Below are 18,510 nucleotides of genomic sequence, written 5' to 3' on the forward strand. Positions count from 1 at the left end.
TTAATTGTTGAGCTGTGTGTACCTGCCTCGAAAAGAACAGCTTCATATCAAACTCTGCTTCGTGAAAGAGAATGAGTTTCCCTGTTTTTTGAAAGTAAAAGTTTAGTATAAAGGCAAAGCGTAAAAACACAGGTTCATTTACTTTCTAACTTCCTTGAGTAAGAGCATGCTGGTTTGCAGAATTATGTTTTAGGAATAGGTCTAGTTTGTGGAAATAATCTGAAAGTGCTGAACAAGGCTGGCAAACCAGCTTTACTGTGTGGGTTACTGAGTTCTTTTCTTCAGAATTTGCTGTTGCTGACATTTGGCACTTCGATGTTTCTGGGGGAATTGGTTCAATCCTTGAATTAAGGAAAAGTGTCACTCCTCCAGTAGGCTCTGTATTTTTTTTTTTGGAGGGGATATCACTGTTTTATTTACATGGTTGACAAAAGTGCCTAGCACTCTTCAAGCAATAAATAAAAGTGCTCTCTTGGATTCTACAGCCTGAAAACTGTATGACATCGATTGTACGAACTGTAGGATGCAACTATTTGTGTAAGCAAAGGACAAACAGTAGAGGGTTTCTTAAATAGCAACGAGTGAAATGAAAAATACAATAATGCCCTATAGCTATTGGTTGTCATGGGGACTTGGGTTGACTGACTATTTTATTTTTATGTTGGTAGGCTTGCAAAGCTCACTGCAGCTGTCCTCCTGGCTAAAGATGTACCTGTATACTTCTTCTCAACATACGTCCCTACACCTTTTGTGGTGAGTCATCTCCTTCATTTTGTTGAACCCTGCAGTTAAGGGAGTATTTAAGTTTACTGAAAACGTGAACTAGCAATTATCTTCTCAAATTCCAGCACTTAAATGGAAAAACAGAGGATGCTCGGTACACTTGGCTCTTCAGGGAGACTGTAAAAAAAAAAATGTTGCTGAATTCTGAGTGCAGATAGTCGCAGTCACATCTCACCCTAGGCTGCTATAGGTGAAGCATTCTGCTGTTCTCTCACTCTGTGTTTAAACATCTGAGCGTGGTTAGGGATCCAACATATTTGTGTGTGTGTGACTATATACACATGCATAGGGACTGTATGCTTAAAAACATAAGACTTCCACTGCTTAGAGCAGAAGAAATGGACTGTCTTCACTTTTAATATCTCAAAAAATGAAGCTTTCTGTTCTAGTCAGAGAAGCTTTCTCTTACAGAGTTCTAAATCTTTCTGTTTTGCAAGCTCTTCTAGTCTGCTATGGATGCTGTTGATCTAGTTTCTAGCTCCAAATACTTGTTTTTCAGCAAGTTCTTTGGTGAATTCCTTCATTCTATTTCAAACTTCTTTTCTTTCGCAATACTAATGTAATCTAAGTGTAGACTTTCTTCAGTTGGCCAGTTAACAACTGTGTTTGTGGAGTTGGGAAATAGAATCACATTGTTGTGCAACAGCATAGAAATATTCTGAACAATCTTTCTCTCTGTTGCTAGCTACAGAGAACAGAATGGTGAGCATTTGTTTACATACTTTTCAAATAAGCTGGTGAAACATGAAAAGCTATTTCTCCTGTAGCATCCTTTTGCATAACTCTCCTAACACTACAATGTTTTTGTGCCAGCTGCAGAATTCTTGGGTAAGTCGACATTTCTGGCTGTCTTTTTCAGCCCTATGCTGTTCAGCAGCTGAAAGCTGTTGCTGGTGTGATGATCACAGCATCCCACAACCGTAAGGAAGACAATGGATATAAGGTAAGGCTTAACCCTGAAGTTTGTAGCGCATCACACTTAGCTGCTTTCCAGTAGTACCTGGGAAGTAGTACCTGTGTGCCTTAGGTGCACTGGGAGGCATTCTGGCTTCTTCTGAAGCACGTGTACTTGTGCATTAAAAGGGAAAACAATTTCAAGTAACTCATCCTTCTCTACCCTTCCGAATTATGTGCATTTTCTTCTGAGACTAGAGCCAAAGACCACACTGCTTACGTGTCTTGAGCACAGGTGTGTTGTGGCATTGTGTAGAGTCAAGTCAGCAGCTGAGGGAATGCCTAAACAGCTTGTTATCAGTCCCCCTCTCAGGTTTAAAAATGAACTTAAAACTGAGCTAGAACTTAGGTGAATTAGTTAATGCAGTAGGTAACTATGCTGAAGTTGGGGACGGTTTAATATTTGATTAATTAATAACGCTGTAGTAGTTTGTGCTCCCTGCAAGGTGGTTTTACTGGGCAGTGAGACAGATGGCTTCATTTTGAAAGCTTAGAACAGCATAACAATCATAATAGAAAGTCTGCTTATACGGTATTGTAACACGTTACTTCCTTTCTTAACTTTATAAGAATCTAAACTTTAAGATTAGCCTTCTGGGAGCTCAGTAGCAGCTCAGTGAGTAATGACAACGATAGCAAAAGCAGTGTTACTGTGCGCAGAGAACTCTCGGAGGTGATTGTACTGCACTTGTCCTCTGCGGAGCAAGCTGCAAAGTACTTCAGCCTTTACTTGTGCTTAGTTCTGCCAGTGAATAAGAAAATAAGTCTCATTGCTTTTCTGAGTGGTTAGTATATCAAGGAGCTATTACATTTCTGTCTTCTGATACAAAGTATTTTATTTTTCAGCAGTGTTTTTTCTAGTCTGTCACAATTTTTTCTTCTTCCCATGTTTCTCCTGTCAATTCAAGCAACTTCTGAAGGTTTTGGGCAGTTTTTAACCAAACTTGATAAAACAGTAGTTTTGGAGATGCTGAGTACCTATGGGCTTCATGAAAGCCAGTGAACAAGAAAAGAGACAGATTGGTCTGAATAGAAAGTCTACACAGTGAATCCAACCATGCTGTTGGAAAAACTACAGGAAAACAGTCAGCTATAGAAAACAGTCAGCTATATAATTCTTTGACAGAGCCTTTCTTTTAGTTCATGGTTTGATAGTGTTTCTAGCTGGAAAGATTACAGTTGCTCAGTTATGGGAAGAACAGGTACCTTGACACAGTGCTTATCTGTTTTTAGTTTGAAAACAAGCTGTTTTTTCAAAAGGAATGCCAGGCTATGCAGAAGATAACATTTGTTTTTCTGTTCCACTTAGTACAACAGTGTTAAATGTAGGCTTCCCAGTTTTGTTTTTCCACATCGTGAAGATTTCAGTCATAATAGCTGAATAACTTCTTTGGAAAACAGGTCATTTGCTTAGAAACAATCGTTACATAAATGCAGTCATAAACTGTGTGATCCAAAATGACTTGAGAATTGGATGAGTCTGATTCTGTTTTTATCCGTGATTTCAAGACACAAAATATGTGGAATGCTATAGATAAGAGAACTTACGAAGTTAATAATATTTGTAAACAAACTGTCTTGTTTTCTTTAAACTCGTACCAGGTTTATTGGGAAAATGGAGCACAGATCACGTCTCCTCATGATAAAGAAATCATAAAATGTATAGAAGAGTGCGTAGAACCATGGAATGGCTCTTGGAATGACAATCTAGTGGATACCAGTCCTCTTAGACAGGATCCTCTGAAGAAAATTTGCGACTGTTACATGGAAGATCTGAAAAAGATCTGTTATCATAGGTATTGTATAAGAATAAATTATACTTAAATTATGTTTTTAAGTGAGCTCTGGATTACCATGTGGAAAATTGAGCGCTGACAGGTACGACTCATACTTAATGATATAGCATGGGCCGCTGCCATACATAAACATTTTTTACTGGGGAGATGTGTAGGGCATGGACTGTCTTCCAAAATTTTAATGGTTTTGGACTTGAAAGTAGCAATTGTTATTGTCGTAGATCAGTAGCTTGATTTCTGCCTTTATGGTTCACAGAAATTGAGTGTTCCACTCTGCCACAGACATCCCTGCCTGCTTGAGGCCACTGTCCTGTGCTTTTCATGGTGGAAAGAATTTTATCTCTGCATTTGTGTCTCACCCAGTCCCTTCTACAATATGTCACTAAACTAGGTGATCATGATTAGAACAGAATCGTGTAAAGCAGCTAGCTTCAGACACGAGTCCGGTCACTGCCTTTGAACACTAGGCTACAATAATACACTCTCATGTGAGCCATTTTATTTCATGCTCAAAGAATGCTGAAGAAAACACAGTAATTCAGAGTAAAGAAGTGTACGTGTGTGAAATGGAATAAGGTGATTAAGTTTAAAGGTTAAGTGGGACAGAAGATGAGTAAAAGGAGGAGGATGAGTAACCTAGGTGAAGTAGAGCTGGAGTAAGATCTTCAGGATGGTGGAAGGGTTCGAGTTTGATGTAGAAACGAATGGTTCAGCCTTAGGAGATTTTCAGCCAACTCAGCAGTAGGTAAATATCTTAACTTTCCAGGAGGGGGGGAGCTTTAAACCAACAATTTTTAGAGAAAGTCCAAATGGGCACTTTTTTACTCTCTTTAAAATTAATGCAGAAATCAGTGGAATAGGATAAAGCGTAATTGTATTTTCTTGTGTTCTTGCTTTCTGACATGAAAGTGGTCTTGTAAAATAACTGCAATCTTACTGAATTTCGTTTTTCCTTACTAGGGAACTAAACGTGCAAACAAATTTGAAGTTTGTTCATACCTCGTTTCATGGAGTTGGACATGACTACGTGCAATTGGCTTTTAAGGCCTTTGGCTTTCAACCCCCCATTCCAGTACCTGAACAAAAAGATCCAGATCCAGACTTCTCTACTGTCAAATGCCCAAATCCTGAAGAAGGAGAATCTGTGCTGGTATTTCAGTTTCTACTTCATCAGATTGATGTATTTCTGGGGATTTTCTTTCATTTAGATGAAAAATGAATTGGGGAAGGAACAGGGAGTACCTGGCTTTCAACTGTGTTTACGCACTGGGCGATCTGTATGATTTTCTTTATGTGTTATGTGTAAATTAACTAAGACTGCATTTATTTCATTTCCTGCCCCCCCCCTTTCTCCCACTAGGAGTTGTCACTGAGGCTTGCAGAGAAAGAAAGTGCTAAAGTAGTAGTGGCCACCGACCCAGATGCAGATAGACTAGCAGTGGCAGAACAGCAGGAGAAGTAAGTAATGGGACCTTTTATTTCTCTTAGTGAGGTACAGGTAGTGAATGTTGCAGAATGACCCAATGTGGTAGACACGTACCTTAAACCCACCCTTTCCAGTTGTGCCTTAGCTATGTGGGTATTTTTCATGCTAGCTTCATGTTCTAGTATAACTCTACCTCCAATAATGTATTTTAAATAAAATCAGTTAATACAGGAAAAAAATTAGATGAAATACTAGTGTTACAGCAAAAAGGCCAAGTAAAACTTAAGTGAAAAGTTGAGTGGTTGCTAAAGATAGAATCCGAACTGGAAAAAGTAGTTTCTGCTTTTTCATTTCTAGTAGGCGAATAAACGTTACCTTGGGACAGTTAGCTGTTTGTTTTTTTTTTTCCTGGCTTCTTTATATTGAATATAAATTATTTTTCTTCCACTAACAGGCCAAAATGCCAATAATTGTGTAAGTAGTAACTGTCTATAGTGCACAGCTGTGCAGGCATTGCCTGACTGCAGTACGTAGACTGTATAGATTGCTATACTTCCATCCAATAAATTATAAGGTGTTTGCAAGTTGATAGTAAGGAAACTTAATTGATATCTTTTGCTTGCAAAATAGAATGTACTGTGCTTGTAAATCATTGAGATGTGATAAATGTGGAGTCCTGTTTAGTACGGTGGCTTTGTGTAGAGCAGCTAGTCAGTAGTGTGCTCAGATTCTGGTTGATCCAGTGACTGCAGAAAACATCTTCCCCGGAGTGCGTGCTCCTAGGAAACTTGAAACAACACTTATTTTCTATTTTCTGTTCTGTTTGCAGTGGCTGCTGGAAGGTGTTCACGGGCAACGAGCTGGCAGCTTTGTTTGGGTGGTGGATGTTTTCATGCTGGAAGGAAAACTGCTCCAAAGATGCTGATGTGAAGAATGTTTACATGTTAGCGACCACAGTTTCCTCAAAAATTTTGAGGGCAATTGCACTTAAAGAAGGATTTCACTTTGAAGTACGTGTGGGTTTTACTGATGCCATCTTGCAGAGTAAAATCTGATTGCTGTACAACCTCTCTCTCTCTAGCCCTTCACTTACAATTTTATGAAATGAAAAATAGAAAAATAACTTCCAGCCTCTTGGCTGGGAGTATTTATGCGTCCCAATATGCAGAGAATAATGTCTTTACCTAGACAAGTCTGATTTCAGTATTAGGTACACTAGCACCTGCAGTTTGTTTCTCAATGCCCCTTACAGTGAACGCAGGCTATGGTATCAACTTCTGCTAATCTGCAAGTAGGCTGTAACAGGCAACGCAAAACTTTAATTACATATAATGAAATGGTTTTTCTCTTGGTTCTTGTCCTATATATCTGGACCTATCCAGACCTAATCACCTTGCACTGATTCATAGAATCCCAGAATCGTCAGGCCTGGAAAAGCCCTCCAAGATCACCTGGTCCAACCACCCCCCTACCACCACTGTCACCCACCAAACCATGTCCCCAAGCACCACGTCCAACCTTGCCTTGAACACCCCCAGGGACGGTGACCCCACCACCTCCCTGGGCAACCTGTCCCAACGCCTGACCGCTCTTGCTGAGAAGAAATGTCTCCTCATTTCCAGCCTGACCCTCCCCTGGCACAACTCGAGGCCGTTTCCTCTGGTCCTATCAGTGGTTACCTGTGAGCAGAGGCCGACCCCCAGCTCCCCACCCCTTCCTTTCAGGCAGTTGCAGAGAGCAATAAGGTCTGCCCCGAGCCTCCTCTTCCCCAGCCCAAACTCCCCCAGGTCCCTCAGCCGTTCCTCACAGGACTTGTGTCCCAGGCCCTTCCCCAGCTTCGGAGCCCTTCTCTGGACGCGCTCCAGGGCCTCGATGTCCTTCTGGTAGTGAGGGGCCCAAAGCTGAACCCAGCACTCGAGGTGCGGCCTCACCAGAGCAGAGCCCAGGGGGGACGATCACCTCCCTGGCCCTGCTGGCCGCACTACTCCTGACACAAGCTAAAAAAGAAAATGAGGGCTGCTCCTGCTGAATGACAGTTATTATTTTAGTTCCTGCATTCAAAGTAAGTACTTGTTTTGATTACTGAGGCTGTTGGATGTTAGCCACGAGATGCAAATACTCTAAAGCTTAGCACAAACATACTAAGATTCAGGTCTTATTTAATACACATGTTGAAATTAAACCTGTTAGGAAAAAATGTTTTGCCAAACAATGAGGAATTAAAAACTAAAACAATGCTGGAAGCTATTTTGTTTGACTTTCCAAATAAGATTAATCTGGATGAGTATCACTGCCTTGAAGAGGATTTCATTATCTCACTAAATACTGTTCATACTATTTTTCTAGCAAGGAACAGATTTGTCTGGAAAACATCTGGGAATTTATAGAACCTCTTGATGTCCTCTGAGAGCTTCCTTTCTATGTACTTTCCTTTTCTTTGAGATCAGTTTCTAAAATTTTCACTGCTTTTGCTTGATTTGAGGAACATAAGTGCTTTTCCCTTCCACTACCCCCAGGCTGCTGTAAGTTTTCCTTTACATGGTTGTCTCATATTATAAGATCTTCCTTCCTGTAGCACTTATCAGATCTCAGAGATAACGGCAGTCTCTTAAGCACGCTTATTCCTTGACTTAGTACTCAGATCCCAGTTGAGTATTTACTAGTGAAATAATGCTATCTGGTGTCACTTTGCCTTAGATTCGTAAGCTAAATGGAAGGTCTGACCTGTGTGCTGTCTCTATTCTGTTGATCAGTTAATGAGGTTTAAATTCAGGAAAACTATTCATTAAAGTAGGAAAAATGTCTTCTAGCTTTAGCATATTGACTCAGCAGACTTCCCCATTGACTCTAAAATCCTGAATGCATCCACTTTTTTTCTCCGCTTCTCTGAACTTCCAGGTCTGACACGCAGGATTGCAATTCAAGGAAGTATCTTGGAGGTGAAGGGACCAGTGGTTACACTTTCTTGTTTGACTTGAAACTAAGTAGAGAGTTTGTACACAGTGCAATCTTTTTTTCCCCTCTGTTTCAGGAAACACTCCCTGGTTTTAAGTGGATTGGAAGTAGAGTAAAAGATCTCCTAGATAATGGAAAAGAAGTTCTCTTTGCCTTTGAAGAGTCTATCGGTATGTATATGACCATCACTCTAAAATGTCAAGGACTGTGCAGCAGAAATGTAACTAAAAAGGAGTGGTCTTAGTTGTGAAAACAAACACACAAGTACTGCTTGTTGTCTATTCTTCTTGTTACTAGTATTGGTATTTTGCTCTCATCAAATCAACTTGACAACTATCATAGTAAATGCTGTTAAATACTTATGATCCCATCAGATCTCTGGTCCTGATTACTGTTCTTGTGCAGTTCCCTGACGCACACCTGTTCTAATAAAGGTCCCAAGAGCCAAACTACTGCTGCTTCATAGCATTTTAGCCAAAGTTAATTTATTTCCTACTTCAGAAACAGCCTGTAGGAAATCTAGCCATGGGCAGTAATGGTGTTAGCCGCCTTATGGAGCTGTGTGAATATTCCTGCTGACCTTGCCTTGCTCTATTTGCCTTGGTAAGCTTGCTGACACCACTCATCAGTACAGAACTGCACCGTGAACGTTTCAGCTGTAGGGATTCTCCACTTATAAGGACGAATGGCAGCTTTTTAGGATAGCATATTCACGTGCAGTAAGTCATTTGAAAAGGAAGCCTTTCCTGAAGGGAGCGTGTATTCCGTATCGGTTTCCTCCACTAGTCATAAAACTCCAGAAGCTTTTAACAATGAGGGGTTAAGATCTTGCTCATGAAGCCCTTCAGAAAGAAGGCAGACTGGCAGTACTGTGGAGCACTGTTTTGTAGGTTACCAAATCTGTATCAATAGGGATTCCTTTGATTCACATTACTGGCGAGACTGTTTGCAATATTGCTGTGCTTGCACAGAACAAGGAAATTGATATGTTTAGCACTGTACTCTGAGAGATCCCCTCAGACAACAGATGTTATCAGTCCGGATTCAATTGATTATAGTATGTATCTTTCTATCCCTTTAACCCTAAATTAACTAGATTTCTTGGAGGAGGGCAACAGTATGCAGTAATAAAAAGCTTACATATATTGGCCAATATTCATTTATGTGAAACAGGGTTAAAATTTCACTCGGTAAATCAGAATAATAGTATGTCAACTTAGTTTTCCACAATCAGGTTTTTATTTCTAGGCTTCATGTGTGGCACATCAGTGTTGGATAAAGACGGTGTAAGTGCAGCTGTGGTGATAGCTGAAATGGCAACCTACCTGGAAAGCAAGAACCTGTCACTGGCACAGAAACTCATTGAGGTATATGAAACGTAAGTTGTGTTTTTCATTAATATGTTTTATCTAGCTATTCTGGACGTAGTGGCATGAGGGGAGGTTCAGATTGGACACTAGGAAAAGACTCTTTACTGTGGTGGTGCTCAAACAGCGGAATGGGCTTCCTGGTGAGGTGGTTGATGTCCCATGCTCGTCATTGTTCAAGAGGATGATTTGGATAATGCCCTTCATAGTATGCTCTAACTTATGGTTAGCCCTGAAGTGGTCAGGCACTGGGACTTGATGTTCTTAGTTCAGTTGAAAGGGACCCACACTTCCGTCTTAAACCGTTGGCTTTTACTTCTTTGTAACTGAAATCTGTACTGGAATTTAAAAATACCTTGAGATGTTCTGAGTAATGCAAAAAATCTGCTTCAGAGGCCAAATATTTCCCTATAAATATCTGTGTTCCCACAGCTGTGAGAGCTGAATTCTTTTTCTGTTGTTTTTCCAAACAGGGACTGACTTTAGATACCAAACATGCAGGAAACTTCTGAATCTTTTAACTGAAAAAAATCACTTTCTTGTAGGTATGGATATCACATATCAAAGACTTCCTATTTCTTGTGCTATGATCCTCCTACTATCAAAAGGATATTTGAGAAGCTTCGGAACTTTGATGCCCCTCAGTCTTACCCAAAGTTTTGTGGTATTTACAATATATTACACGTACGAGATATTACCACTGGCTATGATAGCAGCCAGCCGAATAAGAAATCGGTGAGTTACAAAGTATTTTTGCAGGAGAGGTTCTGTTTTTGGAGGGATTGGAAGTTAAATACACCCAAAGTAATACAGTTTTGTTGTTTGTGTAGGTGCTGCCGGTGAGTAAAAGCAGTCAGATGATCACTTTTACATTTCAAAATGGTTGTGTTGCCACCCTTCGGACAAGTGGAACAGAACCAAAGATCAAGTACTACGCAGAGATGTGTGCGCTGCCTGAGCAGAGGTCAGTAGCAGGACTGTGTGCATGTGTTTCAAGGTGCCTTCGGGCTGAAAGGACAGCACTGAGGCATCAATTCCTCTGTGGAGAGGGATTCTTCTGCTGCTGCTGCTTCCTTAGAGGCCTTAGCTGGCTGTTCCAGCCTCTTAACTGGCCAGAGTGGTGCACGTTCCTGCTCGTAAGAGATCCCCTCCATCTATAGTGGATAAGCCAAAAATTGAATTTTAAGCATCTGCTACTGTAGGAGACTTCTTTTATTAAGCCAGTTGCTCATTCTCTTGGAATTAAAATGTAAGGAAGTTGTGCTGCTGCTGACAAGTATACTTAAACCCAGGTGGATTCCTATTGCATTTGGGAGTCTGCTGTGTTGTTTCAAGGTACTGGATAGTAATTAGAGGTCTGTCCCCTTTTGATAACCACATGGCTTTAGCTTCTTTGGTTAAAAAATTGTTTTTGAAATCATACTTTTTTGAAATGCTGTAAACAGAGGTGCAGATAAGTATCCTAGGTTCTCAGTCTAGCTGAGATGGAGCAGAGAACTTGAAAATAGCACAAAGGAGCCTCTAATTCAGTATTTGTTTCTACTTGTGGGCAGGAATTCAGGATGAACGTATTTTTATCACTGCGTGTTTTGGTCAGGTAGAGGCAGGCAGTGGATAATGGAAGTTTGGCTTTGCTTGTGAAAATATGGATGTGAGTGGATGCACAGGTCCATGCCTAGACAGGTTTCCAGAGGATGCTGAATTATCCTGTTTAAAAAAAAAAAAAAACCTGTTGATTGCTACATGAAGTGTCTAACACAGCTAGAGCCCATCTTCTGAATCATCTTTTTGAACTGAGTATGGAATAACAGCAGAAGTGGTAGTTCTACGCCCCAGTTTTCTGAATTACAGCTCTTACCCAATAAATGCAAGCTTCTGGTAAGAGCTTGCTGATCGTCTGCTCTAGGAATGCGCTTTGTTTGTGTGAGCAGGGAGACTCTCAATGCAGTTGGAACATGCTTCCATAAACCTGGAAGCGGGCAAGGTACTATCTGATGTCAGTTGCTGAAGAAAAGGTAAGATATGGTTGAGGCAAACAGCTGCACCAACAAGGAAGAAATGAAGGCTGGAAATACTGCCCCTAACCTAACAGAGGGCCAGACAAGTAGGAGTAGTGGATAGAGAACCAAAGTGTTTGTGATGCTTTGATGCATCTATTGGGCTTTTGCTGTTAGTTCTGGTAAGTCAGCAAAATACAACAACCTCTAATTTCAGTAGTGCTGCTGGTTAATGGCAATCGTGACCTGGAATGTGGAATTGAAAAGCTTTCAAGCTTCCCTGGTTCAAGGCATAAAATGTTCTTTAGGTGCTTCAAAACGTACTTCTCTCCGTAATGGCTTTGCAAGTATTTCTGAGTTTCTGTTTATCGATTATTCTTAAAAGCTGAGCATCAGGAAAGTCAGTTTTGTTGCAGCATTTGGGGTGTATTTTTAAAAGGAGGTGGTGACCTGAAGGGCATTGATATATTGCAAGTTCTGTACGTGAGCAAAGCCCATGTAAATAAAAAGCCTGTTTTGCCTCTTTAAAAACGGGCTGAGTTCCCCTTCTTCCTGGGAGACTTCCAGGGTAGGAAAGGGAGTATACAGCTTTAAATTGGGAAAGTATCAGTGTGTTAGGGTGTTGTATTGTGAGCAGTGACACTTCACCTGAGTACTCTATCCCCTTAATTTGAATTTCAGTCAAAATACAACCACATATCCGTGAAGGGTAGCTGAACTCTGTAGAGAAGAATATGGGGCACCTACCTCTTCTATTAGTAGCTCGTTCTGACTTTTTAATCAGTGGATAATCAGTGTCTTAGCAGTTTTGCATGGGCTTTGCAGCAGTTAGTTCCTGTGCTCTCTTGGCTGGGAAAATTATCACCCTCTAGTGGCGATTGTCAGAAATCCACCAGATTTACCAAGCTACCGGAAAGTAGCTTGTTAAAGCAAGCAGGTTGGAGTCTTTCCGTGTAGGAAACATAAGAAAACTACTCCATCACCATCAGATCTTGCTATTTTTTAATTTATATTTTAAATAGATGCTTGGTGTTAACCTCTGACGTCTTATTCCCTTTCTAGTGACAGAACCGTGCTGGAAGAAGAACTTCAGAAGCTTATTGGGGCTTTGATTGAGAATTTTCTTGAGCCTGATAAGAACGGACTGATCTGGCGCTCCGCTTAGGTCTCCTGGTTAAAGACGTGACTGCTTGCACTGCGTTATGTCAAACAAAGGAACCAAGAACAGGACTTGATTGAATACGTGTGCGTGTATATGTGTGTTTAAACAAGCAGCTACATTTTTATTCTATAACGAAGAAGCATCCTTTTGTCAGAACTCTGGGCTAGCAAACTAGGATAAACAGAGAAAGTGAAAGAGAGGGATGGAATTTATTACCTAGACTTTCCTCTTCTTTTGACCAAAAGACTAATTGACCTGTACCAATGCAAATGAACTGCTGCAGCAGCTTTAAAACAGTTGTCTGTAGTTGTCGGGGTCTTGTCTTAAACTAATTTCAGGTATCCAGTATCTCTTGTGTGAAAAGGCTTTAAAATGGAATAGTTGTAGTGTTTGAAGGAAGCGATCACCCCAAGCTGACAAAAAAAAAAAAGCCTGCTTCTTCCTAGCTGTTCTGCGTGGATGTTGGTGGCGTTTTTATAGGTCTTAATTTCCAAATCTGTTGAAGTAGAATTCAGTGCTTAGCATATCTTGTTTAGACAAGTTGTTCCGATACAACATTTTTCAGCTACTTAAGTATCCTTCTGTTGTTAAAGGTGCTCTTGGTGTGGTGTTTCTTTCCTGTGTGCATCTTAAAATATTTACCAGAGAGCGAAACAATAGTGGCAACACATGCAGTTCCACTTGCAGTCTGTTTTTGAGTTCCGTGGTGCCTTTCCAAGGCTTCTAAAGGAGTAGAAACTTGTTCATTTCTTGGTTAAATTGCCTGTTCTAACTACTACAGGCTTTATAGCTGTTTTTTTTTTGTCTCATATCTTTGAAGGGATTTAACTTTTTTTTTTAATAAAGGTTTCAGAAATTCAGTAACTTTGTATGAAAATTCCAGTTAGTGACTTTTTTGGGACTTTTTTGGTTTTGACGGCTTGAAGTCATAATGTCCATGTATTTAAAGAAATAAAGAGGGGGGGAGAATGGAGGTGAGACTTTTTTTTGCTAAATCTTGTTTTTTAAATCTTATTTTTTGCCACATCTTATAAACTACCTTCTGTATTCTTTTAAGGCACAATTTTTACTTCTCACTATTTTCTATCTTTGAGCAGAAAGTGATCCTCTTAATCACTTTTTTCTAAAAAAAAAAAAGATAAAACAGTAAAAAAACAGTAATACTGATACAGAAGCACGTAGATGTCTACCAATTCAAAATACGAAAGCCATCTTTTGGCATAGGAAAGTTCTTGAAGATGCTTCAACTGAAACAACACTGAGGAAAAACTGGATATTGATTAACTGAGAATAATACTCATTGACATTTGCTACCAAATTGCTAACAGCCTTCAGAATAAAGTCAGTGATCTTGTGGGCATCTGTCCATTCTCTTTACAGTAATTAAAGAAAAGAAATAGATTAAAAACTGAACACTTGAGCTCTGTATTGAAGGTTACGTGAGAAGAACCTAAGATGCACTTAAGGTAAAGCCATCGCTTTGCCCCTGTTAAATATCTAAACTTGTCCTCCATCTTCTTGTCCCTTGCAGCTTGATGCTGTAGGACCATGCAGAGTGGTTTTGTATGTGTTGCACCTAGATGGCTTTAAAAGAGCACCAAGGTTTCTCTGTCTGTGCGGGTATTGGGTATTTCATGCTGATAGAAGCTTTGCACTATAACCGTGGATAAGTATTTTTGCTGAATGTGAATGTACATGTACCGCAGAAAGTCTGTGTTGCACAAATTCTTATTTACCACCCATATTTATTTATTTTTTATTTTAAGAGAAAACGTTTCCAAAATGTTCTGCAATTGAGTGAAATGTATCTAATGCCAAAAACCTCTTTTTTTTTTTCCTGACTGTACGTGTGACTGATGTGATGAGGAAAATGGGTGAAAGCATTTACACTTGGAGTATACTTATTGTATTGTACAGCTCTGGGTAGGTATCAGAAGGAGTGCAGGCATAACTTTGATGCTTTGCCTTCAGTTTTCACAAAAAGGTTTGAACCTGGCTCCTGCTCTGCACTGAATTCGAAGGAGGTCTTGCCATTTCTTCGCCCGGCAGCAGAATCAAAACCTTGGATGGTTTGGATTTTGCTGTTAAATACCCTACTAGTAGCTCAAAGAGAACAAGTCACTTGGAATACGAGTAAAGGTTAAAGCTGTAAAAAAGCATAACGTGTGAGATGAGGCCAGCCGTGTGTGTATTGTAGCAGTTAGCGATAGGAGTTGTCTTGTGAGTTAACAATTGTGTTCCTACAAAGCGCAGGAATCTGCCATTTCCCAGAGGTCTGCTTTATCAGTAGGCAAGAGTTATAAATGCAGTATGGAAGAGGATTGTGAGTATATTTTCAAATCGTCGCTCTTAGAAGTTGGCTACTGTTCATGATCTAAATATCTTTAGTAAAAAGACAAACACAGGGAGTTAAGGATCTACGTTTCTCCTCGTCGATAGATTTGAGCAGTAAGTTATAGATGTAGTAGTGCTCTTGGAGTGACAGCAACAGGCACAACATATTGAATGTATTTTAAGGGTATAGTAACTATTACTGTTCTTAAACTGCTGCTACCCTTGTTTTCCTACCATATTTGAACCGTTTGATATATTTATACTGTTCCATTTGAGGAACTATTTTCCCTTATCTCCTCCCATTTGCCTTGTCTCCCTTACTTTTACTGTGAAGGACTGTAATTCTCTTATTTCAGTGTCCTGTAACTTTCTTGTACAGCGTGTTGGTTTGTTGGGCTTGTGCACAATCTTCTTCAGTTCCTGGCTGTCCTTTCTTACTTTTCAGGCAAGAACAAAAGCTTTTCAAACTTGAGTAGGAAGCAGGTGATGGATCAAATACATTCTGGATGTTGTTTACTAGGTGCTTCCAGTTTAAATGCAGCTCTTTAAAAGTTTGTCTACAGCAAGTCATCAGCCTAAACTGCAATCATACTGCTGATTGTTTTTTAGCATTTAGGGGGGATTGATTCTGTGTTTTCTCTTTTTGATGTGACAGGCTTAATCCCTGTCTCACTTAGATGTGTGGTAAAATTGTATTTCCAAGGGCCTAGGAGAGGAACTTTATAAGTACAGGGAACTTGCCAGGCAAAGTTGGATGTCCGTGAGCTTCTAGCCAGCTTTTTTATTCTAGTTGTGATATAGTGTGCAGTCTGTGACTTGAATAGCTTCAAGTGGTACTCATGTCTTTCCTTCTGCAACTCTAAAGGATGCTTCCACGGCATGAGTCAAACAGGCTTGTGTAGAAGAGAAGGAAGGAACGTGTTTAACACTGGAGAGTTCAACTGGAAGGTCCACATAAAGCTTGAGGTGGTGTAGCCCCCATTTTGCATTTGCGGTTGATGCAGAGCCCTGTTTAAATGGGGGGCCAGCCTGCTTCGCTTGCCCTCTCCACAGCGTGGACCCCAGCAGCACGCAACTCGAAGGGAGCCTTGGCTTTCCTTAGGCTGAATGGGATCTGGCATCTTGCTTGAGGAGGTCCCCTAATGTCCTACATTTTAAATGCCTAACTTTTTTTCTAAAGAGGGGAAGTACTTAATTTACACTGCAAATGATGCAAATAAGAATTAAAATTCGGTGGTTTTCTGTTTCAGACCTAGAGGTGACTTACAACATGCAGTGCCCGCTGCGTGGAGGTCTTTTACCCACCTTGGGCAATTGTTGACCGATCTCAAGCAGTTGCGGGGATCCTCCACTAAAGATAAGCAAGTTGAAATCTATGGCCTTGCTCCCCGGTGTAGCAGTACTCAGGTAGCACTTGGTGTCTCCTCTTTGGCTCCTGAGGCATTAGGGAGTTTGGTTTCTGTTTTTAAATACCGTGGTGATGCTGAGCGAGCTCTGCACTGAGGCTTTAAACATGGGCTCCTGTGTCTGAGAAACAGATGAAGCCCTTTGCAAATAACCTGGCGTGGTCACGCCTGGCTTCAGGACACCTCGGAACCAGGCTTCGCTGGGCCGTGAAGGGCTGGGCCCAGTGCCTGCAGAGATGAGATGTTTCCTGCGACCGGTGAGCCCTGGTGAATAAAGTTGAAGACTGAAGTGGATGTTCTCTTTAATCTTAAAATCTTTATTGTCATTATTTCATCTTTCCCCTCTTTTTCCCATCTGTTCTTCCCCACCTAAGCAAGGGCGCTGTTTGCATGGTGACACTTGGATGACTGAAGTCCGTCTTGCCACCAGCTTCCTGGTGCACAGGACACTTGCTCTCCTTCCCCACCCTCTGCATGCTCAGCAGTAGCTTTGTACGAGGTGGTTGAAGTATCCAAAGTCGCGTTGTTCCCTTGCCTAGAGTCCTGGGGAGTTCTGGATCTGTGCTCTTGTTTACCCAGTGTCTGTTCTTCTGTAAAACTAGGGCATATTACAAATAGAGTGAGAATTTGCACTTTTCTGAAGTATTTCTGTGTGTATTGCTATGTGGACTTAGCTGAATGAAGTGTTATAAGTAATAAAAATATTCTCTTCGTAGTAGCAATCCTTCCTGTTTCCTCTGTTTTTTAGTCAAACGCTGTTGCCCCCCAAAACAGCTAACAGGTAACTGTTCCCACCTTGGAATAGGAACGGGGACCGTGTGCCGCCTGGAGGACTTTATTTGTCCAATATGTTGGTGGGAAATCCTCGCACCCAGCTGCAGGTGGGTCCCCGCCACCCGAAGCCCCGCGGACACCAGCGTTTCCTAAAGCTGTTGGGAGATTTCCCCCTCCTGACGATGCAGGATCTGTAAACCGCGACGCCATTCCCCAGGGGCTCAGCACTGAAGGTGCCCCAGGCAGAGCACCGGGGACTGATGCCGCCCCTTACCCCTGACGCCACCCGCAGCAGGCAGGAGGAGAACCGAGCTCAGGACCAAGCTGTGGCTGTGCGAGGCAGAGGGTGGCTTCGGGGCAGCCCAAGGATGGGGGAGAGGCTCTGGTGGGTGCCGTGTATATAAACGTGAGGGTTTGGGTTTTTTTTTCCCCTCCTTTTTTAGGCAGGAATCAAGAGGAAGAAACAGTGCCCCATGTCTGCAGCTCCTGATTACTCAGGATAATTTAAGGCACTGTCTTCATAAATGCGGGAGAGAAAAAGGCTGGGATATATGACATAAAGAGGAGACCAAGGGGACCATGATTCAGGAAAGATGCAAATTGATCGCGTGCGGGCTTAGGAGAACATTTGGGGCCACAGCAGTTGGAGAAGCTGATGTTTTGGGGCGAGTTTGTTCTAGGAACATTAACAGCCCAGCAGGGAGCTGGTGAGGGGAGGGAGAGGCTGTTTGTGAGCCTGCAGCCTACAAGTACGTATTGTACAAATACAAATCCTGTATTTTAAGGCTTCTTTAAAAAGCGAAGGTTGGTATAAAATAGGGGCACAGCATCACACCCAGGAGGGTTCCTGCATCCCTTCAGGGATGGCTGCAGACCTCATCCCCGAGACGTCTGCTCAGGAATCGTTCCTTTTCCCCGCTTCCCAAGGCTTGAACCCCCTCTGCTCCCTGCTCTGGCCCCCCGTCCTCCCCCCAGCTCACCAAAATTAGCCCCGAATTATCCGCCGTGCTGACAGTGCAGCCTTCTAGGGAGAGACTTCAGGACCCCTCTGAGAGCTTCGGGGCTATTAAAAAAAAAAAAAAAAAAAAGTGTTTATGGGGTGCGCAGACAGAGGGGTCAGATGGGTGGGGGGGAAAGGGGAGCCCCCCTGGCTGCGGGTCGCAGGGCAGGGACCAGGACAGGAGCTGGCAGGATGGGGCTGAGCCTCTGCGGGTTTCCTTCCCTCTTCCCTCCCTCCACCCCTCTGTAGTTGCGGGAGCAGGCGCTGGATGTCCCCCAGCAGCCTGTGCCAAGGGACCGGGGCCCCGCTGGGTGCTGAACCCTCCTTGGGGTGCGGGGGCAGCCGGGGCCTGGCCGGGGTTTTGGGGTACGGAGAGGCCAGGCACGGTTCAGCAGGGAGGGGAGGACCCCGGGGCCAGGCTCTTCTGTCCTAATTCCTGCTGAATAAGTCTGTCTTTCCCAGGAACAGCACCAGCCCCGTGCCCCAGCCCTCACCGCAACGCTTTGCTGGGCGAGGAGATGGAGAGCCTGGAAATTTTGGCACCAGCACAGCCCCG

At 42.1% G+C, this 18,510-nt stretch overlaps 1 protein-coding gene across 2 annotated transcripts in view; it reads left to right on the forward strand.

Moving 5' to 3' along the window:
• PGM2L1 (phosphoglucomutase 2 like 1) overlaps positions 1-16,896 on the forward strand; it is a 36,948-nt gene extending 20,052 nt beyond the window's left edge. For both annotated transcript variants that reach the window (XM_040531060.1, XM_040530982.1), the window contains exons 4-14: positions 669-753; positions 1,643-1,726; positions 3,340-3,533; positions 4,494-4,683; positions 4,894-4,991; positions 5,789-5,969; positions 7,991-8,084; positions 9,163-9,292; positions 9,827-10,016; positions 10,112-10,245; positions 12,341-16,896. In XM_040531060.1, coding sequence (XP_040386994.1) covers positions 669-753; positions 1,643-1,726; positions 3,340-3,533; positions 4,494-4,683; positions 4,894-4,991; positions 5,789-5,969; positions 7,991-8,084; positions 9,163-9,292; positions 9,827-10,016; positions 10,112-10,245; positions 12,341-12,443 — 1,483 coding nt within the window. In that variant the 3' untranslated portion in view covers positions 12,444-16,896. The remainder of the gene's footprint in view (positions 1-668; positions 754-1,642; positions 1,727-3,339; positions 3,534-4,493; positions 4,684-4,893; positions 4,992-5,788; positions 5,970-7,990; positions 8,085-9,162; positions 9,293-9,826; positions 10,017-10,111; positions 10,246-12,340) is intronic.
• Positions 16,897-18,510: the final 1,614 nt, after the last annotated feature.

Source organism: Cygnus olor, chromosome 1 (assembly GCF_009769625.2).
Source record: "Cygnus olor isolate bCygOlo1 chromosome 1, bCygOlo1.pri.v2, whole genome shotgun sequence".
NCBI classification, from domain to species: Eukaryota; Metazoa; Chordata; class Aves; order Anseriformes; family Anatidae; genus Cygnus; species Cygnus olor.